The sequence below is a fragment of the Frankliniella occidentalis genome, unplaced genomic scaffold (assembly GCF_000697945.3).
Source record: "Frankliniella occidentalis isolate FOCC.00 unplaced genomic scaffold, Focc_3.1 Scaffold15, whole genome shotgun sequence".
NCBI classification, from domain to species: domain Eukaryota; kingdom Metazoa; phylum Arthropoda; class Insecta; order Thysanoptera; family Thripidae; genus Frankliniella; species Frankliniella occidentalis.
Genome location: NW_026267145.1, coordinates 1944828 through 1966321, shown reverse-complemented (window position 1 = coordinate 1966321; position 21494 = coordinate 1944828). Strand labels below are relative to the sequence as shown.

Sequence of the window (21494 nt, the reverse complement as noted above, 5' to 3'; positions counted from 1 at the left end):
CTAGATATTTAATTTTTGCAGGCTTAAGTAGTTAAAAGGTAAACAACATGGTGGATTGAAGTGATTGAAGATAATCTTTACTAGTTGTCTGTAAATTTTCAAACCACTGATGTACTTTTGAATCTTCAGCTTATTCCACAAATTTGGGAGAGCTATTGAGAAGGAGGCTGCAACTGTATTATTTTTATTACGAGCATGCATTTCTCCATTCCTGAAACTGAAGACTTCACAGATGAGAGCGGATCCTCCTACACAGTAAGATGGCACAAGTAGATCGTATACTTTCGACCTGTCACTTTAAACGTAAAATGTATCTTTTTCTTCGAAATACCCAAGGAACAGTGGCCCCTACTCCTTGTCCCTTGTTTTCATGAAAAATGTGTCAGATTAATTCTCAATTTCCCTGGACAATTACTTTGGACAAATTGTTGCACTTTCAAGTTTGTTTTAGTCTTCATGAATAATACTGCATCTACTTGCTTTCCTTCAGGGCTATCATATTTATATAAATGGCAAGTTTCATTGTACTGTGAGGTATCGTCAACTTCATAACCTCCATGATCAGTTGAAAAAAGAATACGGTGCTTCTGCACTTCCGTACTTTCCTCCGAAGAAATTTCTTCCCTTATCAGCAAATCAACTTGAAGAAAGGCGTTCTCTTCTTGAGAAGTTCATTCAAAAAGGTTAATATTTTTTTCTCAGTTATTCCCAGTGAGAAATGACGGGTCGAATTGACACAGAAACAATCAGATTGGATGAATTGACGTTGAAACAACATCCTTTTGACATGCATTTCTTACTGGGAATTGGTAAGATAACTTGAATGACTTACTTATTGCTCAACATTAATGCTCCCCTGATTCTAGTTGGACAGCACCCTGATTTAGTCTCATCAGAAATAGTCAACAGCTTTCTTCTGTCTGCTCAAGTCGAAACCTGTTCTGAAAAAAGTCAGGAATGTACTCTTGACATATTTCTGATGAATGGATATCAAATTTCAGTATCTGTGCTGACTACAGAGCGCTCACATCAAGTCCTAGAGGTTTGTAAACATATATATCTATATCAATGAAATAAACAGTCTTTGGTTGATTTGGACACCACACAATCAAAATTAATCGTCTGACTAAAAGTCTGATGTGTGCTCTGTGCTCTCTCTATCACTCTCTCACCTTTTGTTGTGTACTTTTCAGAAAGTATGCCGTCAAATATCTCTTCCTGATGCATACGTGTATTACTTCTACCTATTCTTAGTGAGGGATGAAGACAATGGAAACATCACAAGTAAGCATACTTCTAGTTCCATGACTATGACTACTTGACTATGGGTATCAGTTCTTACCGTCACATCCTACATATTTTTAATTTTCAGTCATTCGTAAGCTGCAAGATTTTGAATCACCTTTTATCAGTCAGAGGTCACTGGGGGGTGCTCATAAAATTGTATTAAGGAAGAAGTAAGTCTATCAGCTATGACCTTCAATCTCAGACTCAAGTCAAATTTGAAATTAATGTTTAATATTTGCACTAGCTACTGGGACCCTGCCTATGATATTGAGTTGGCAACAGATCGAGTTGCCTTGAATTTGCTCTATGTTCAAGCAGTAACTGAAGTAGATTGTGGGTGGTTGTTATGTAATGAAGAAGCAAGACAAAATTTGGTATCACTTCAAGCAAAAGGCTCAAAACGACAGGTTTGCATTTTTTATATCTGTTTATCTATTTAATCTTTATTTCAAATTTTTAAATACTTTTTAATCTAATCTTCATTGATTTATGTGGAAAATTCTTTTTACAGTATATGAAAAATGTCCGATTGTTAAAGTACTATGGGTATATTCAATTCCAACCATGTGTGGCTGATTTCCCATTTCCTGGTGCTCCTGTACTCGTCAGCATTGGGAATTATGAACTGAACATAAGACTACAAACTGGTAGCATTTCATCATCTGCTTCTTCAGGTGGAGGCATATTTAAGGTGACTCGGATGCGCTGTTGGAGAATAACAACTTTGCATGATGTAAGTACTAGACCATCTGCCTGTATGCAAAAGTACAAAATGTTGATCAATTTAATCTTACTGTATTTTCTATTTCCTTAAAAATATAGAACAGTGAAAATGGAAATAAGAGTGGGCCTGATTTTGAGTTATCATTTGAATATCTAGTTGCCAAAGATAAACTTATGTGGATCACAATATCAAGTGAACAAGCAATTCTAATGTCAATTTGTCTTCAGTCAATGGTTGATGAATTACTTCTGAAGAAGAACGGCATCAAGAGAAAAATGGTAATTATATTTTGTGTCCCATGGGCAAAGATTTTATCAGATATAAATTCCTGTTATCTGTTTTCTTGTGTACTTACAGCCAGGTGATGTATCTCAGAAACAAAGTTGGTCCTACTTGAAGAGAGATGGAAGCAGTCAGGTTTTAAGTTCCAGCCAGTCGTCTTCTAGTGATGGATTTTCATCATCCATGAGCAGTGGCAGTCAAAGTGGATCTGTGAGTTTCACGAGTCACACTCGTGATTCCTTGATCATAGGTAGTTGATTTCAGTGCACAAACTAGGATGTTCAGTTTTTATTGAATATATTCTTTTTTACAGAATGGGGAAATATTGTCACCTACACGAACAGAGGGTACGTCATCAGCATCATCATCCATAAAAAGGTTATCAGAGAAGTTTTCCAATGTCAATTTAAAGTCTACAGCAGGGAAGATTCATTCAAGCAGCACATCTCCTGTTGAAAATGATGCCTTTGATGGTATTGGAGATGATGATTTGTAACTTTGACAACACTTGTTATTTTTGAGGAGGCCATATTAAAATGTTCACCTTCTGCTCCATCTGGGTTGCAATGCAAATTGCATATCCAACAGCAAACCTATGCAGGCAGCTGGAGGACCTAGGCAAATTTCTGTATTTTTGGGAGGTTTTAAAGATGTTGCTTTCATTAGCTTCTTTCTGTTGCTATCAATGAAATTCTACTGTGCCTAAATCAGTCATAACTTGTAGAGACCAACTTATGTGCCTCAAGGTCTCAGTTTCCTTATATTCGCATTTATTTGTTGCATTTTATTTGAGGACTGATTGAGATCAGTCTTTAGCTCAATATTTTTCCGCCCCACATTAGCATGGTTTCTGCTGATGTAAGTACTGCATCTCAAGCTCGGTTGACAATTTTGCATTTGACGAGGAAAAGACTAAAATCTGAATAAACTTCTATATTTTATCTATGTTGTACTGACTCCGTAGGAAAGCCAATTTATGTTCATTTGAAAAAAGAAGAGAGCAGGATCATTTCCTGGTAATATGGTAATAACTACTTGTAATAATGCATTTATTGTTATATGTTATCACTAAGTTTGTGTATCCATACTAATACCAATCAATATTAACATTCAATTGTGTGTGATGGTGTAGTTCAGGGTATACCTGATATATTGCTCTCAATCTTATTAACTTATCCTTTATGGTATATAATTTGTTACACTTTGGGGTTTTCTTACATATAGTCGAAGGGTGGTGAATTAATTGTCAGTTTGACCAATGCGAGGTTGTCTATTAGATCCGTCCTGGAATCTGTCCACGACAAGTATCTTAAAAGATGATTTATCCATCTGGTATTTTTTTGCTCCGGAGAGTGTATGCGAAAATAATTGTGATTGCTGATTTGTATTTGTTTATCTTTTTTGACTACCGTCCCCTGTAGGTTAATGACTACCAGTTCCCTTCCATAGATTAAAATGTTATGTGTCCAATATTCCTTTTCTTGTATTCTTTATCTTTATACTTAATTGCAATGTTACCGTCTCTCTATGTTGTGAACTAGTGTGTCTCTGTATGTTTCTTTTTGAGATATCAAAATTATATTATCTTCCTTTTAATAATCCTAGTATACTAGTGTATCCAATATATAATCATAGGGTACTTTATCTAATGATGATACATGGTATATTTCCATGTCTTCTCAGCGCTATTGCCAACTAACCATGACACAATGCAGTATTTTAAAAGTTTTAGTGGCATCTGGTTCAGCTTTTTTAGGGTTCATGCACTAATTCAATTAATTACTGTCCTGTAACTCATTTACCTTTCTTGACGTAGCATTTGCAAGGATTGCTGAACATGGGTTGATTTTGAGTTAGGCGTTTACAGTTACCATACAATTTTCATTAAAAACTACAGCGGAAATGACTGACCTCTTTTTTAGAATTATTTTATTTTATTTTGTCGCTTGCGGGATTGTATACTAATTTCTAACTGTAGTATTTGATAATCATATCAGAGCTCTCCAAGGACATTGTTTTATAAGGTAGAAACAACATGTTAAAGTAATCTATCTGTGTGTGTCTGTTCAGAATGTTCAGATTTAATGGTCTAGGCATTTTCATGTGATATTAATCATTCCCTCCCCTCTCTCTTGTAAGTGGGAAATTTTTAGACTTGCCAGGTTGTTGATACACATTTCCTCTATTCCCAGGTAGAAATTTGAATCTTCTCTTTCAAGAAGGGGGCCTTGATTTTAAATTTTATGTTTATCGTTAATGGCTGTAAGATTTGTGTGTATCTTATTGCATGTGTAATTTCTTCAATTTAGACGATAAAAATGAAATGTGTAACATATGCACAGCCACATGAACAAAATAGAAATGGTGGAATGTTCTGATGTAGTATGTATAAGTCAATATAAAAACAAGAATTTCTGAGCTTCCAGTAAAATACTTTAAATAAATCTTGATTTGAAGCAAGTAACGTTACAATTGTTTCAGAAATTAATGTTTAGTCACATCACGTATGTGTAGTATAGCTTAGCAATTGTGTGGTGTATGTAATGTGTAGTTACTGTGGACTAGTAATCACACTCTCCATAAAAATTTTGTTCAGTTTCCTGAAAACTATTAGGAACTGGTCAGTGCCAAAACTATCTGTGTCTTTGTTATTGGGCCGAAGCTTGTCTGAAAAAGGTGGACTCTGTTTAGAAATGGTTAGTTTTTGTTCAAGGTTTTCTACCCCAACATTCCACTTTTGTCAAAATGTTTATGTTATAAATTTACCTTACCTTTATATTACTTACTAATTTTTATCAATTCTTTACTCTTTATCTGGAGTTGGATCCAATGTATGTATACCCATCTGATCAAATTGTAACCAAAGTATGTATTTTGATTCGGAACAGTGCTCATCTCACTGTTTTAGAAACAACTTAAGAAATCAAGAGCTTATTGTTTTACAAATTTTAGTATGAGCAAGAAAACATACATATTTTTTCCCTAACTCTGAAGCCAAACACAGTGCCAAGAAGTTGAGGATCACGGGTGTGTTTATGACAGATTTGCAAATTTGGATAAACAATTTTTTGTTTCATGTGTCAAATGTCTCTATTTCCCACTATTATGAATAAAGCGTTATTTTTGCATTGTTTTTAAAGATATTTTTTGTAGAGTTGTGATGGTGGTTGTATGCCTTGGAAGAGGTTTGATTGTAAACAAACTATATTGTTGCATTATTATTACACAAATATATGATGTTAAAGAGAAGTGAAAATGAATTCTACCAGAATTTCAAAGCTAGGTCTGTGGTGATTGTTTCTTTCTTGTTTGTCTCTTGTTTGAAACTATATATGCTGAATGGTTTGTATTACTGTAATTTTGCAACCCACAGTGCCATCTTTGGCGTTGTTTCATTATTTACAGAAAAAAAGTTATTAAAATAAATGATTTAAATACTTCCATCTATCTTTTCTTACATGTAGTCCATTAGTGTTTACCAGTTGGTGAAAATTATTCAAATTCAAATAGTGTATCTCTACGATTGTCTGATACTCGGGTTCATATCAGATTGTGTCCGCGCTCTACGAAATCAGAATGTACTCTGATTTTTTTAAAGCTCTTCTTTCAAAAACCTGAAGTCGGGAAAGTATTGTCCGGGTGTGGGGGGGTCGGCGGTCGGGAACCAGGAATCAATTTAAATTTTTGCGCTTAAAAAAAGAACAACATCAAATATGAAAAGCTCAGCATCACAGACATCGTCGGGCCTCTTCTATTTAATAACTTAACTGGTTAATTTCCCTTCATTTTGACGTTGTCAGAGCAGTCAATACCTTTCGAACAGAGAGAATATTACATTCTTCCTCTAAAATGCAGATTTTTATCTTATTTGTAACAATCGCTGACATATGCAGATCATCATAAGCTTGCTAATGTTTTCATACTTCGAACGTTGACCGTCCGTCCGGCATTCGGCCTCGAGCACAAACATGATGTTTGGTAGGCTTAACGTTCAAGTGCAAAGAATGTAAATTTTGCTTTAGCAAAAGAGAACGGTGCGGTAAGGCTGCGGCCGTAATGCTCCTCTATGTCAAATCACATTAGGGGTCGGATTGTGGGACGTGAGGATTCAGAAAATAGTCCAGTTCAGAAGAGGACCTTGTTAAGCGCTGAGTATCCTGGCAGCAAGAAGCTTAAGCTGGCCGACGAAATGACAGACACGGCAAATCAGAAGAGGCCGAACTTTTCAGCTCTGAGCACAAGTCCCAATGGTATTAATAAAACTGCATCTCTAGTAAATACCAAACCGGGCGCTGCGAAAAAGCTTGTCATCAAAAACTTGAAAGGTTTGTGTTGTTTCTGTCTCAATCATTAACCTTAAACGACCATAACCCTCACAGTAAAGATTTTTTTCTGATTGTTTTCCAAGTAATCCATCTGGCCTGTCAAACATAAATCCCTTTCGTTTTATACGCTATGTTGACTTGGCTTGACACAAAATGTGTGTACCTTTCATTTTTCAAACGATACTGTGTTCCTTTGACTGTTCACTCTTAGATCTTAATTCTGTTTGGTTCGTCAAAGATAAAGCATTTTCCTTTGCTCATGGGGCATTACGTTTTCTATTTTTCCTCTCTTTTGTATTATTCTCAGTCTGAAAGTACTCGCAGACAATTTTTTACTCTTTCTCAACTGTTGCCACTTTGGTTGAATGAGGTCCATCATTTTGCTTACTTCAATAAAGCTTGGGTGCAGCTGGTTCAAGCTCGGTTCAACGAAGTTATGCTTCATTTTTACATCTTTTTTCAGAAAAACCAAAACTTCCGGAAAACTATGAAGAGCAGACTTGGGAAAAATTGAAAGAAGCTGTCATTGCCATTCAGACCTCAAAGTCTATACGCTACAGTCTGGAAGAGCTTTATCAGGCTGTTGAAAATATGTGCAACCACAAAATGGCCTCTCATCTTTACCTTAATCTCACAACATTGGCTGAACAACATGTTAAAGCTAACATTCAGCAGTTCATGGCAGAATCTATGGATCGACACTTCTTCTTAAAAAAGATGAATGAATGTTGGCAATCACATTGTCGACAGATGATTATGATTCGAAGTATATTTCTTTATCTCGACCGAACTTATGTTCTACAAAATCCAACAATACACTCGATTTGGTGAGATTTTCTTCTATTCTGTTTCTGTAGATTGTCCTCCCTTCATTGATTTATAAATACATGCCTTCTGTATTCAGGGACATGGGTCTGGAAATGTTCAGACACCATATTGTGATGAACACTCTTGTTCAGACTCGATGTGTCGATGGCCTCCTCATGCTTATTGAAAAAGAACGGCAAGGAGATGCAGTTGATACAACGCTTTTAAAATCCCTCCTGCGAATGCTCTCTGATTTACAAATATATCAAGAGGCATTTGAGTCTAAGTAAGTACTGTTTCAACTTTGTGTGTTGTTGGTATTCGTGTGTTGTTCCTTTTGTATTATTAACCACCTATGGCTCCCACAGGTTTCTTTTAGCCACAGAACGTCTATATGCTGCTGAGGGTCAGCGTTTAATGCAAGAACATGACGTACCTGAGTATTTAGCACATGTCAACAAACGTCTTGCTGAAGAAAATGAAAGACTTCTGCACTATCTAGACTCATCTACAAAGTTTGTCCAAAATTAACATACTCTTTTCATTAGAATTAGTTGTTCTCATTCATCATTCTTATTATCATTTCTTTTATCCAAAATTCTAGGTGGGCTCTCATACACACTGTAGAGAAGCAACTTTTAACAGAACATTTAACCGCAGTGCTGCAAAAAGGACTGGATCTTTTACTTGAAGAAAACAGAATATCTGATCTATGTTTGCTGTATAAGCTCTTCACCAGAGTAAAAACTGGTCTTCAAGAATTATGTACCAACTTCAATGCTTACATTAAGGTAACATTAACATTTATATGTTCATCTCCCTGGATTTTATATCTACAAGTTTAAAAGTTAAGTTGTACACTTTAATTTTACCAATTTAACATGGTCTGTTTCTTTGTCATCCTAGAAAAAGGGTCGTACGATTGTTATTGATCCGGAGAAAGACAAAACAATGGTCCAAGAGCTGCTTGATTTTAAGGAAAAAATGGACAATATTGTTTCTAAATGTTTCCAAAGCAACGAAAAATTCAGTAACAGCTTGAAAGAGGCATTTGAACAGTTTATTAATCAAAGAACTAATAAGCCTGCTGAACTTATTGGTAAGGTTTGAATCTTTCGTTTATCTGGTGTCCCGTGCAGGTTGGAAACTGTACTTTATTTTTCTCCTTTCTTCCAGCCAAATTTGTTGATTCAAAACTTCGTGCTGGAAACAAGGAGGCATCAGAAGAAGAACTGGAGCGTTTGTTGGATAAAATTATGGTTCTCTTTAGATTTATTCACGGCAAAGATGTGTTTGAAGCATTTTACAAAAAGGTATGATTTGTAGACTAAAATTTTGCTTCTCATATTACTTAGGCTACGATGTAAACTCTGATTGCATATTGTTTTGTAGGACCTGGCAAAGAGATTATTAGTTGGTAAATCGGCTTCAGTGGATGCTGAAAAAAGTATGCTGAGTAAGCTAAAGCAAGAATGTGGTGGGGGCTTCACTTCCAAACTGGAAGGCATGTTTAAAGATATGGAACTAAGCAAAGATATTAATGTTGCTTTCAGACAGGTACTTGCTAATGTGTGCTAGAGACATCTTTAGAGGTATGCACCACTTAAATCTTACTCTTCTTGAATTGCTTCTTTGCAGTATATGTCCAATGCACGTACTGCACATTTACTGAACACCATAGATTTGACAGTAAGCATTCTTACCATGGGATATTGGCCTACATATGTTGCCATGGATGTAACTCTTCCTGCCGAAATGGTCCAGTACCAAAATTTCTTTAATAGATTCTATTTAGGAAAGCATTCAGGCAGAAAGCTGCAATGGCAACCTACATTAGGTCACTGCTTGCTCAAGGCTGAATTTCCTCAGGTAAACTTGAACTCTGTACTTTTACATTCATTGTGTGAAGTAAAGTCTCAGAAATCAATGGATGAGTGTATCTAGTACTCAAAGCTACTTTGTCAAATTTGAATGCCTAACATTTATAATTACAGGGTAGGAAAGAGCTTCAAGTCTCTCTCTTCCAGGCTCTTGTACTTTTACTTTTCAACCAAGCTGATAATATAACATTTGAAGAGATTAAAGCAGCTACTAATATTGAGGTGAGGACTTAGCATAGTAATATTGTTTCTTTTTTTAATCCATTGAATGGTTTTTCCTTGAAGCTCATTTCTGCTGCTTTCTGCTCAATTTTCACAGGATGGAGAATTAAGGCGAACTCTTCAATCTCTAGCATGTGGTAAGGCTAGAGTTCTGCAAAAGACTCCTCGAGGTCGTGAGGTTGAGAACAATGATGTGTTTGCTTATGATTCTCAGTTCACAAATAAACTGTGCCGCATCAAAATTAATCAAATTCAAATGAAAGAAACTGTAAGTTGACAGTTTCCTTTGGTCCTTATTTTTTATTAAATTATCTGTTCTAAAACTACATTTTGCACTCTGACAGAATGAAGAACAGAAAGCAACAGAGGAGAGGGTCTTCCAAGACAGACAGTATCAAATCGATGCTGCTATTGTAAGGATTATGAAAATGAGGAAAACCTTAAGTCATAACCTTCTGATTAGTGAACTTTATAACATATTGAAGTTCCCCGTAAAGGTATGTATGAAATTTATTGTGGCCTTAGTTTTACTTGATAATCATATCTGTTGTTAATTATTGCCTATTTTTCTACAGCCTGCTGATTTGAAGAAACGCATTGAATCCTTGATAGACCGAGACTACATGGAGAGGGACAAAGACACAACAAACCAGTACAATTATGTTACCTAAATGTACTAACATTCAGTTGGGCTGAAATATGTTTGAAAGGTAAAACATGAGTCATATGTAAAGCAAGAGCAGTCTATGGCGAGCTCATTTTGTTGTGAATTGTCCACAATTTGTAATGTCAAGACATTATTGTACAGTTATTTTATTTCACATCTGAGTGTGATTGAGTCTGGAAAGCTACTTACAGATTGTTTACTGAGTGACCTGTGATGTTAAAATGAATTGGAAAGGCCTTACTCTGTTAGGGGCAAGTATTTCTCTCCCAATACTCGCTGACTATGGATTTTGTGTATTTATTGTCTATTATCTATTATCTTTTTGTAAGATTGATAAGGCTAAATTTAACCCTCATTGGGACTGCAATGTTATTAAATTTTGTGGGTGACCATTTTTGTTGCTCTCTCCCTTATGCTATGTTCCTGAACACTTATGGTTTACACCTTGAGAATTTCAGATTGGGTCCACATCTACATATTGGCAACCGGCCTGGAGATGCTTATCGATGCTTATTGGTCTACTTCATTCTTGATTCACACCAATATTGTGCCTCTAACCGTGAACTGTGAGGTGATTCTCCAGAATTATGGAAGACTTAACTTCAGTCATTTGTCACTGTGACTAGTTATTAAAAAGCCATATGGATTTGTCTTCAAATTCATTTCAGAGGCACTATTTTATTTTGTATAGTTATTCCCTTCAGTGATCCTAACCAATCTCCATCTTGTGGGTAGAATACCGTCAGCAAGTTGTGTGTATTTGTGTGTTGGTTAAAGTAATCTTAATCTTCCATATAAACCGTGTGCTAAAGTAATGAGAATTCAGAAGCATTGTCGTAGATTTGATTGGAAGTGATGTTACCAGAGCAATCTCCATTTTCCTAATTTTAAGTCCTTAATAATTAATTTGTTTCTATCAGCTACAGAAGTCAAAATCTTATCTGTACTGTTTTATTGATTGACATCAAATTTTGTGAATGATTTATTCATTTTGTCTTGAACCTGACTTGCAACATGTACTTCTTTTGCTGCAATACCACACTTGTTTGCCATTTTTAATCTAATTTATACATTGAACATCACTCCTAATCAAATTTAATTAAGCTGTGATAAACACCATTATGTTGTGAAGATAAATTTAGAAAAGGGAAAATAATTGTCACTGGTCATTTTATGAAAATACCTGTACATTGATTTTCATTACAGAAATATGTATGAGTTGCTTTCAATAACCCCCACCCTCTTTTCCCCTACCTCCCTGTCTTTTCTCTGTACAATAATTGTACGTATGTGTACTAGTTCAATATTTTTCAACAAATATAGTAGATCTACTACTAATTGTGACTGTGCTATCTATTCCTTTTTAATAATATTCACATTTCATTTATTCATCATATCACAGTTTAAAACAAAAACAAGAAAATTACAGTTTACAGGTGATACTTGGCACAAGACAAGCAAAGAAATTCTCTGTTTTTGAATACTTTGCTCCCATTCATTCAACAGCTCACAAATGTCAACAATCAAAAAATAATGATGATCAGTGTCATCAATGAATTGCATGACCAGGTTATTTATTATGAAGGACACTTTATTGAGTTCTTACACATGTCTTTGATATAATTATTTCTTGTATCTAAATCTTGCAACAAACTAGATGCCAATTGACTGGCAGTCACATCTTTTTTCAGATAGTCCGAAACAAGCAGATGAGGAGGTTTCCCACCCCCATGTGCCAAACATTCCTGTCTGTACTGTTCCCCTCTAGACCTGCTCAAAGGATCAGCCTGGAAATAATTTTGCCATATCCAAGATGCTATGGCTCGAGACACTAGGTATGAATAGTATTTAGCGCCATAGCTCACTAAATGCGAAAAACGAAGTTGCCATGCCTGAAAGTCAAAAAAAGTTCAGTATTAGGTTCCTAAAATGAACATAGTAATAATAAAATAACATAACTAACGAAAAAACTCCTTACAGTCTTAGGAATATACGGTATGTTGTAATACTCCTCCTGAAGAGATGCAATAACATCACTTGTACTCCCAGTAGAACCCAATGGATTCTCACTGTGATACATTTGATCTAATGCAGAATAAAAAACTTGCAATTGCATTTCTGATGCTGCAAAAAGATGCTTGGAGGCACAGAGGCGTTCTAGCATATGAGTAGGCATGGGTTCTTGTGTCTGAAAATGGCGAGCAAACAATCCTAACACCTTGAAGAGAAAAAAAGGAATGGTTTTAATTAGTAAACAATAATGGATGGAATATGAAACAATCAAATCAACTGGTATGAAATATTAACCCGCGGATCTGCAGCGAAATATTCCATTAACACAGATGGAACCTCAGCAAAGTCAGTAGGACAACGTGTTCCAGTAACATGTTGATATTGAGTTCGTGCCATCATGGAGTGAAGGGCATGACCCATTTCATGGAAAAGGTTGTCCACCATTCCAGGAGACAAAAGACTAGGAGAAGACCACTTAGGGGTAGGAAAATTCAACATCAATACCACAACAGGGTTCTAAGGGAAAGAAAATTAATTAATCTTACTAGAGATGTTCAGTTAATATTCTTAGACATGTCAAAAATGATTAGAAGCAAACCTGATATGATCCATCAGCAAGGACTTTCCCTCCTCTTATGGTAAAGTGACAATCCTGATTAGGCTTACCGGCCCTTTGATAGAAATCACAATAAATATGTCCTAGGACCCCTTCAATCTCATGGACAACTGTACAAAGAAGTGCATTAGTTACGCCTACCTAGTCCATAAGGATATTGGGGCAAAAATTTATCCATAATACCTTCCAATTTATAAACATCTTGGGTCCAAGCCTCCCCTGGCATCATATCCACTGTCTTTAGCTGAATGCCATAGAGAGCATTGACCAGTAAATTTAACCCTTCCATACAATTTCCTAAAGAAAAGAAAGGGGAAAAATCTGAACTTGGAGCCTGAAGCCACTCCCTTTTGATTTTACGAGTGTAGTAAAGTGTGTCCCATGGAAAGATATCCTGGGAAAAATAAATTTTTCTTTACAATAAGAAACAAGAATTTTTAAAATAAAAATTTCAAAAATTCTTAGTAAAATTAAATTTCTTAATGTGTAGCACTCACACTTGATGAACCAATTTCTGCCTTTTTCATGCTTCGCATTACTTCTAAATCCTTTTCAGAATGTGGCCTCAACTTTTCTGCTAAAATCTGAAGAAAATCATTGACAACCTCAGGGTTTTTCACAGTACTCCCTTTAACAGCCCTAAAATGTAATAAAAATAACATCAAAGCTAAGCACATCCTGAAGTCATGAAAGAATTTTGCATTAATTGCTTCTGATTTTACCTGTGAGCATAAGACACAAACCCACAAGTAACAGCCAGTTCATGTCTTGCTGAGAGAAGCTCTTTTAAGAGTACTTCCTGCTGTTCATCTGGGAATAAAAATACTCTGTAAGCCCATTCTCGAGCAGCACAGTTAGGAGAATCTCCATAAAGCCCTGCAACTAAAACTTGGTCTCCTGATACTGAGAATCTACCAGAGAGAGAAAAAAAAAAAAGAGTTACTTTCACAAGGAATACAAATAGAGTCATTTGTAATTGATTCATGATGTAACATTCAGGACATTAACCCTCACAGATAGTGGACTAGAGTATTGCAAACTGAAGTAACTTACAAGTGTTGAATATTCTGAGGTAATAATTTTCTATGCACTGCTCTGGGAAGGGCTGTCCCGGCCATAAACTTTTGCCCTTTCTGTAAAATATCATCATTGAGACGCACAACTCTTTGGCGATCTTTTTCCTCTAAATGTATACCGGATTGTTCAAAATCAAAAAGGAAGAGTCTAGCAACGTGTTTGTCTACATCAGTCGTGGAACAAATATCACCAGATTCACTAACTGAACGTATGGCTTGGTACAGTTCCCGATTAGTGTTTAAGCTAAAAATAAATAGAGAAACAGATTGGAATCCGAATTTTTAAAATACTAATTGATTGGAAATGAAAACGTATTTTTTTTAAGTACATACTGCTCGACAATAGAATTAATAGTTATACAAGCATCTTCTGCAGCCAAGGAAAATGCTTCTTTAGGATGCGCTAGGCGAATGAATTCTGCAAGGTCAGCCACTTTGCACAATGAATCAGAAAGCTCATCAAAAACTACAACCATTTTTCTATCGCTGGAATAGAAAATATTATTGAATGATGTTATTGAGAAAAGAAAATGTTGTGGCTGTATCGATAAGGCTGTCAAACGCACCGATTAGGATCACATGTTTCCTGGACTAGACGACGAGTGTCTGATATAGCATCTTCTTTCATCGCCTGAAATCCCTCAGGCTGCTGGAGGTGCTCCAGACCAAACAATCCCTGAAAGAGGTTTACAGATTAGCTATTGGAAATGTATAAGTGAGTACTGGGATGGTAACAGAAGATAACTTACTACATCTTTTTGTAATGTCAAGTTTAAACGTCTATTAGGGCGTGAATTAAATGCTGTTGCAAGAGGAGACAGTGTAGACACATAACGAGGAGGAAACAGCTGTCCTAGGCAATTTAATTTACTTATACTCCTGGAAATTGTGAAATACATTTCTGTTGTATCTGAAAATTAGGACATAATAAACATCAATCAAAAATGTGTGTATTTGGCTTCATAAAATGTAAACAGGCTCATGGTATGATTGCCAAATAAAGCATAGAGGATATGGTGTGTAAAAGCTAATTCCATGATAAAATTACATTTATAAAATTACATTTAGAAAAATAACACACAGTTGAGTGATAACTTAGTGAAGGGTAAGGCCCAGGCGTAAACAAAGTTGGATTAATAGCAGACGACGTCGTCACACTAAGAAATATGTTTTTTTAAGAAGCATGGTAGTATATGATAACTTTCACAAACATTCTCTTCAAGTCCATTTTTTCATATTGAGCAAAAATTTACGCTAACTCAGTCTTCAATCTTCAATGAATAAGGTTACTTTTAAGTTGTTTGGGTGTTTCGTGGTTTGATTTGTTGGTTAGGGACAGAAACAAACTAAAAACAAACGAAGACAGAAAATGTCGGAAACGAATCACCGTGGTTTTCTCGCAAGGCTCCGAACGGTGTTTTGATAAGTCTTGTTTTCGTCAGCTGATAGTTTTAGGTTATGAGTTTTGCGTGATTTTGACGATTTCTCTTTCATTTATAATGTAACACGGCCAATCGTTGCAATTCATAATGAACTCCGGTTCTAAATTGGACATTAGCCAGTCTTCGGTGAGGAAAACATTGTTGTCTCATGCCTTATTGTATATGAATGTCACCTGAGCATCGCAATTATTTAAATGTAATATAATTTGTCATTTTTAATCTCTGTTTAGCTTCTTAGCCTTAAAGCCGAACTTGCAAGAAAGCATGAAGAAGCAACCAAGGCTAAGGCTCAGGCCCAAGGAAGTTTTATAAAACCTCTCGCTAAACCTGCGAAGAGCTCAATCTTCAGCCATACTAATGCATCCAACCATAGTAGTAAAAAGAAAGAACTGTCAGCAGAGGAGGAATCAAAAATACAGCGTTCTAGGTTTGTCTTTAAAGCAAGATGGTTCTATTAAAAAAACTACCTTGATCACGGATTTGGTCAGATAATATTTTTTTCTGTTAGATCTGCTCTGGAGGAGAAAGCCAAAATATATGATAGTCTCTCTCAGCAATCATCATTTGAAGGACACTCCGAGTACTTGGTTAACTTTGCTAAAAAGTCATCTTATGCTGATCATTCACTTGGATTAGAGGAACAGAAGGAGGAAGAAGAGAGAAGACGAAGAGAAAAGGAGGAGGAGGAGGAAGAGGCAAGGCGAGCAGACAGTGATGAGTATGAAATTCCATCAGATCCAGAAGATGATTGGTAATTATCTTATTTTTCTTGTTCATCAAGGTGACATATTCAGTGTAGTAGTTTCAAAGAATAATGATAAATTAATGCTCTTATCTTCACCAGGGTTGATTTCACAGATTCACTTGGGCGCACACGGCGTTGTTTGAGACGTGACCTATCCCGCTTCAGAGAGTTAGATGATCGATTGTTTAAATCACTTGAACCAAAGAGTCCTCCAGAGGCTAAAGATGTACCTTCACCAAACTCTTTGCCTCCTGCTGGATATCCTGCAGGATGTGCAGCACCAGACTTATTGTCAGATGACATGAGGAGAGAGCAACAGCGATTGAAATGGGAAGAAGAAGAAGAAAAACTACGGAGTAAATCGGAAATTCACTACCAGGATGTCCTTTTTGATGGTGAGTGGTATATTTTTTATTGCCCTATTTACATTACTTTAAGACATTACCCCTAATCTTTGGGTTTTGACTTCAGAAAATGAGGTGGGGGGGGGGGGGGATAGACTGGCACACTGAAAGAAACACTGATTTTTAGAATGTTATAGGTCTTAGATTCAGGCTTTGTTTCTTCTAATGAAAAAAACAACAAATCTGTTTCTGGGGGAGACTGATCGGACATGTTTTAGTGCTGTCGCAACAACTCCCAAGTTGATTTATTTTGAAAAACGACACTAAATTACTTTAGTTTTGATAACTTTCCTCCCTGATGTCTGATTGACATGATATTGTCATTAAATATAAGGTATTATATAGGACAATTATTGTGCAAAGCCACACCGCTGTGGGTCAATTACTTTAGAAGATATGGCCGTTGAAAGATTTTGCCTTTTTTTTTTACCCTGGAGAAAATGACAAAATTTGCACTCAGGTGGTCTGGTCTCTGAGCGTTGTCTTTTCCTCCAAAAAATCATTCAATTGGCTTCTTGTAGTAAAACTGTGTGCTGAATCTGAGTCCATTGAGAGATTTGACTAATCACATTGTATTACTGGCTAACCGCATCCCCTGAAGTTTTTTTTACAATTCTCTTTGAAATTTACAAAGTTTGAACTTAAAACCTCTAAAATTCTGAAAATCAAGTTTTAAGTGCCAGTGTAGGGAAAGGGGAGGGGTCTCTCATGCGTGTGGGTAAAACCATGGGGCCCCAACCTTTCATACCACTACCAACCTTGTAGAAATGCTTGTCGACTCTCTGAGAACCTTTCCCACTAAAATATTTTCATTATAAGTGGGTGGTGTCTTGTTTCCAGGGTGGGCTGAAACTCAGATGAATATGGTAGATCTTACCATTCTGTTGTTGTATTGTCATAAAATGTATTTATTTTCATAAATTGAAACAATTGTAGTTGTCTTGAATCAAACCAGAAAATTACCCTAATTTAGAGTAAAATTAAAATTAAAACACACCTTGAGGGTGTGTAAACTAGTAAATAACTATCACTAGCCTTCTTCTATCATGAAGTACAAAATGAAGAGGAAAAAGTTTTTCTCCCTGCACAATAGTGAAAAAATCATGAAGCTCATGTGTTTTGAATAAGTCATATGATGGCACTTTCTATCCCAGTAGTAATTGCATAATTACGGTATGTTAGACCCCTAACAACCACTCAGATTTTTCAAAAGATCTATTTTAATTTTATAAATAGCTTAATGGGGAAATAAATCTGTATTTAAAAACAGCATATTATTACAAATAAAGCAGCTGCTAAAGCATTGTAGAGTTTTTATATTAAATTAGTACTTATACTCAATAATAAAAAGGCAAAGCATACCGTAAGAAAGGAACAGCCAGATGCTGCAACTACCTTTTAATTTCCAGAAAGGGGTTACTTGTAGGTACACAAGCCACTTATGAAACTTAAATATACGACCAAAGTTACTGGTTGTGTGTGTTTTGTTTGGTAATCCGACTCAAATGTTTTCGTTAATTAGGAAATAATTAGCTGTAACATTTTAAAAAACGCCACCTGCAAACAATTTTGCATACCATGCCCTTACTTCATTAATTTGGGCTATTTTCTCATGTCTATTAAATATTTTGTATTTTACAGTATTGATGGTGACCTTAAATTCACCTAGACAATATTTTTCATTGGGTGTATGCTCTAATTTATGGTTTTTCTGTGTTTTCCTGAAATGGAGAATGTGGCAGTTTAATACTGACTCAGCGAGCTGCTCTCCCACCAGTCACACATAGTTCATGAGCACTCTAGAGTACATGAGTTTAGCACTCTCCGATTATAATATCAAAGCGTATTGCCCAAACTAGGTGAGTCTTAGAGTCCACTGGGCGCGCAGCATGGTGGTGCAGAGGGCGAGCGCGAGCAGCAAGCCCGTGCCCTGCACGCGGCTGGCCGACCCCTTCCCGTCCGTGGCGGCCGCCCCTGCGCCGGCGCCCCCAACGGGAACCTCGGCTGCGGCGTCCTCGGTTGTGTTGCTCAGGTAGAAGTCCCCTGGGGTGGTTGCGCTTGTGGCGGAGGTGCTGCTGCTCCCCCACGCCCTGTGGGAGGCGGTCGTGGTGGTCGTGGAGGAGGCGACGGGCGAATGCGAGGAGGGCGAGTCGTCGTACACAGAGGTGGCGATGTCGCTGGCGTCGTCCTCCGTGTCGTCGTCCTGGCCGCCGCCGCTGCCCTCGAGGTCGGCGCGACGCGCTTGCAGCAGCGCCTGCCGCTGCTCGCCCAGCTCCGCCGCGCCCCGCGAGTTGCACAGCGGCCCGCTGCAGTAGCAGTAGACGACGTCGTTGGCCACGTCGCACATGTGGAACGCTTGCTCAGCGCACGTCCGCGTCAGCTCCTCCCCTGCGACACAAAGTGTTCGTGAGAGCGAGAGGGGGTTGTGAGACCGGAGGAGGCTCGCAGGAGGCACTGGAGGCAGTCGTCCTGCTTTAGCCGGTTGTTTGGCCACCCAGGGATCGAATTCTGGGCAGGCGAATGAACAGGGTAGCCCTGGGTCACTCACCGTCGTACGTGGCGAGGCAGCCCTTGTACCCGGGCGGGCACGAGCGGCTCGAGGCGGGCGGCAGCTGGTCCGGGCCGGCCTCCTCCGACTGGCAGTCCGGGGCCGGCGGCTGCCCGGGGAAGAGGTGCGCTGCGCTGGCGGGGCCGCACACGTGACAGCGGACCGCCTCGGACAGAGCGGACAGGGGGACTGCAACAGAGGGAGGCGTCCACATCAGCGAGGGCTCTTAGGAGGCTCTGGAGCCACGAGCCTAAAAAAATGTCTGATTCTGGGAGGGAAAGGGGGGAAAGTGCCAAACTTTGAGGAACTCCCACAGTTTGAGGAAAACCTTAAGATTTGGAAAGAAGTCTCATAAAAAAGGTGGGGATTATCCTCATTTTTGGAGAAGATTTACCAGGAAATCTGAGGAGTTTTCCTTTAAATATGGGAGTTCCTCAAAGTTTTCACCTTTTCCTCGAAAAATCGGACATTGTGTTTATCGTGGGATCCTCCCTGCCCTGCGGTGTTTGACTTGACTCATGTCAGCGGGGTTAGAGGGGGGCGCGACCTGACCTGATGTGAGTCATCCCCCTGTCTCGTCACCGACGCCGAGGGCGAGGGCGGCAAGGGGAGCAGTCGTTCTCTAACCACGCCTACTACGCCTGAATTTCCCCACAAAATCTAAAAGATACCTTTCCTGAATAATCTGTGTTGTGAACAGCAGGGGCGCTCTCTCACTCGGGTTTGAAAACGGTTCATACATTTGTGTAAAGTGTCGCCCACCAGAAAGGAAGCGTATCACCCTCACCTCCCCGGTCGTTCGGTTGGCGGCAGTCATTTGTCGCCGACGACCCCGCGGCTGCTTTCTTTCAGCGTGGTGTTGTGGTTAAAGGTAGAGGAGGAAGAAATGTGCGGCTGGGGGGGGGGGCGGGGCTGGCGCCTGTGACTCATCTCACACCCCCGCCCCCGCGCCGCCCCCACCCGAGGCGTGCCGTGCTGTGGCGTGCGCGAGAGCACGGCCGCGCAGGTCCCTATCTCATTCCCTCTAGCCTTACTTAGCAGGGGTGGGAAAAGGGGAGGTATGCATGGCGCCAGGAATGTTATTGAGGAAGCGAAGGAATGCGGGAGCGGACCGCGCAGACCGCAGGGATGACCCCAGTGCGGCGGGGTGCTCATCACAAATATTTCACGTGTGAGTCACAACCCTCTACTTTGCCCGCCATATTTTCTTTTCCGTCGAGTGGGCGGTGCGCTTGCCGACAGTGTGTTGACGTGATTCGCGTGGTATGCGCGCGCGTAGCGGAGGATGTGGAGCTCAGGCTGGCATCTCCCCATATCCCATTCGTTTAATTATCCTCCCTCTTCTGCCAGAAATTTTGTTGAAATAAACTCTAGTTTACAATGGCGGTTGAGGAACGGTATGGGCTCCAGGTTCTTCCCCCTTTATGCTAGTCTCCTGTGGCTGTCTCTACCCGATGGTTAGAGATACTCGTTTTGATAAAGTTTGCCGCTTGGATATTGCTGTTGCTGATTCCGTTCTAGTTTTGTTAAAGATTGCCGATTATCCAGTTTTGATAAGCCGATTGACGTTGATAAACGGAAGTTTAAAGTGTTTCAGTTTAAATTGTTTCAGCCCTGAAGTGGAATACTTCCATGTGTTTAACTTAAGTGTTTAGCACTTTCTAGTACTCCGAAAACCCAATAGTTAGCGTGGCACACTAAAAGTGTGCATGGTAGTTTAAAGACCGTGGGCATCGCATGCACTATGCACCCGGGCCAGAAAAAAAACGCTTTACTTTGACTTTTGCGCGATTTCCGCTTTGTCCGTCAGCAAAGTAAAACACCCGTGTTCGGCTAATGCAAGGCTGATAGCGCCTGAGGGGTAGGCAACATCTTGCCTGTCGTGCGCGCGTGTACTGCGGGCTGGCCTACCCTGAGTCTCGCAGGCGCTGAGCGAATGAACGAATGAATCTGAGATATAATGACGTGCTTTCTAGACGATCCCTACTGAGAAAAAAAAAGTCTCCCTCTAATGCACTACACGTCCTAAATTTCGTTTAGTGTAACCTGATATGTACTCCGGCTGTACGACCTGTACTCAAGCAGTATACTCCGACTGTACTCCCATGTACACTAAAAGCGGAGTTGTCGACCCCTCGGACGGGACCCACTCCTCCTCCGAGCTCCGGATGGGGAGGGGAGGGGGGAGGGAGGGAGTCTGCGCTCCCCCCGAGGTACGCCAGTCAGGCCCGCCCACTGAGCAGCCGCGTGCCATGGGCTTGCCTATCTGCCGGGGGCCCGGCAACTGTTGCCGCGTCGCAGGGGTGTCCGCAGAACTGTAAAAGTTTCTAAAAAGTTCTGTTACTTAATTGATTGTATTGTTTGTGGTGTGGATGTGTCAAAATCAAGTTAAAAATATGACCATGCATAGGTTTAATAGGAAACATACAATGCTCGGGAGGGAGAAGGCGGACGGG

At 39.0% G+C, this 21494-nt stretch overlaps 5 protein-coding genes across 11 annotated transcripts in view; 3 read left to right on the top strand and 2 right to left on the bottom strand.

Moving 5' to 3' along the window:
* The first annotated feature begins 27 nt into the window (after positions 1-27).
* On the top strand, positions 28-5734 carry LOC113209001 (sorting nexin-17). Its single transcript, XM_026426312.2, has 10 exons — positions 28-255; positions 491-683; positions 867-1042; positions 1194-1284; positions 1373-1457; positions 1532-1694; positions 1799-2020; positions 2110-2289; positions 2369-2503; positions 2607-5734. The coding sequence occupies exons 1-10, from the start codon at positions 196-198 to the stop codon at positions 2787-2789; spliced, it is 1488 nt and encodes a 495-aa protein (XP_026282097.1). The 5' UTR covers positions 28-195; the 3' UTR covers positions 2790-5734.
* A 500-nt stretch (positions 5735-6234) lies between these two features.
* Positions 6235-11532, top strand: LOC113209010 (cullin-4A). The gene is made up of 13 exons (XM_026426326.2): positions 6235-6618; positions 7082-7445; positions 7523-7711; positions 7794-7940; positions 8030-8216; positions 8332-8524; positions 8602-8738; positions 8818-8982; positions 9064-9294; positions 9420-9527; positions 9625-9795; positions 9872-10024; positions 10103-11532. The coding sequence occupies exons 1-13, from the start codon at positions 6360-6362 to the stop codon at positions 10196-10198; spliced, it is 2400 nt and encodes a 799-aa protein (XP_026282111.1). The 5' UTR covers positions 6235-6359; the 3' UTR covers positions 10199-11532.
* Positions 11533-11764: 232 nt separating this feature from the next.
* On the bottom strand, positions 11765-15279 carry LOC113209011 (mitochondrial intermediate peptidase). 7 transcript variants are annotated; one of them, XM_026426331.2, is made up of 12 exons: positions 15153-15279; positions 14649-14809; positions 14466-14575; positions 14233-14385; positions 13877-14143; positions 13546-13734; positions 13321-13462; positions 13007-13217; positions 12806-12933; positions 12502-12723; positions 12173-12412; positions 11765-12086 (listed from the first exon to the last, which is right to left on the bottom strand). In XM_026426331.2, exons 2-12 carry the CDS (start codon positions 14796-14798, stop codon positions 11772-11774), a joined length of 2127 nt encoding a protein of 708 aa, XP_026282116.1. In that variant the 5' UTR covers positions 14799-14809; positions 15153-15279; the 3' UTR covers positions 11765-11771. The 7 variants fall into 7 exon arrangements, with proteins under 7 accessions (XP_026282116.1, XP_026282118.1, XP_026282115.1 ...); XM_026426333.2 differs by having other exon boundaries at positions 15190-15263; XM_026426330.2 differs by having other exon boundaries at positions 15111-15246.
* Positions 15279-21494, top strand: part of LOC113208996 (coiled-coil domain-containing protein 174) — a 15633-nt gene continuing 9417 nt past the window's right edge. The window contains 4 exon segments of the mRNA XM_052263885.1: positions 15279-15467; positions 15572-15768; positions 15850-16092; positions 16186-16481. Coding sequence (XP_052119845.1) covers positions 15429-15467; positions 15572-15768; positions 15850-16092; positions 16186-16481 — 775 coding nt within the window. The 5' untranslated portion in view covers positions 15279-15428.
* The window catches only part of LOC113209012 (uncharacterized), a gene marked incomplete at its 5' end in the record, with an annotated part of 7759 nt that continues 3634 nt past the window's right edge, over positions 17370-21494 (bottom strand). Inside the window, 2 exon segments of the mRNA XM_052263884.1 lie at positions 17370-18878; positions 19039-19227. Coding sequence (XP_052119844.1) covers positions 18346-18878; positions 19039-19227 — 722 coding nt within the window. The 3' untranslated portion in view covers positions 17370-18345.

What these genes read in the sequence shown, in the direction of transcription:
- LOC113209011 (XM_026426331.2), bottom strand. Translation starts at nt 14,798, where the DNA reads ATGTATTTCACAATTTCCAGGAGTATAAGTAAATTAAATTGCCTAGGA. An exon ending in TTGCTGATGGATCATATCAG is followed by an intron (nt 12,724 to 12,805) that starts GTTTGCTTCTAA and finishes TCTTTCCCTTAG; the next exon opens with AACCCTGTTGTGGTATTGAT. An exon ending in ATTTCGCTGCAGATCCGCGG is followed by an intron (nt 12,413 to 12,501) that starts GTTAATATTTCA and finishes TTTCTCTTCAAG; the next exon opens with GTGTTAGGATTGTTTGCTCG.
- LOC113209001 (XM_026426312.2), top strand. Translation starts at nt 196, where the DNA reads ATGCATTTCTCCATTCCTGAAACTGAAGACTTCACAGATGAGAGCGGA. An exon ending in AGAGCGGATCCTCCTACACA is followed by an intron (nt 256 to 490) that starts GTAAGATGGCAC and finishes GCTTTCCTTCAG; the next exon opens with GGCTATCATATTTATATAAA. An exon ending in ACGGCATCAAGAGAAAAATG is followed by an intron (nt 2,290 to 2,368) that starts GTAATTATATTT and finishes GTGTACTTACAG; the next exon opens with CCAGGTGATGTATCTCAGAA.
- LOC113209010 (XM_026426326.2), top strand. Translation starts at nt 6,360, where the DNA reads ATGTCAAATCACATTAGGGGTCGGATTGTGGGACGTGAGGATTCAGAA. An exon ending in CCAACAATACACTCGATTTG is followed by an intron (nt 7,446 to 7,522) that starts GTGAGATTTTCT and finishes TTCTGTATTCAG; the next exon opens with GGACATGGGTCTGGAAATGT. An exon ending in TAAGCCTGCTGAACTTATTG is followed by an intron (nt 8,525 to 8,601) that starts GTAAGGTTTGAA and finishes CCTTTCTTCCAG; the next exon opens with CCAAATTTGTTGATTCAAAA.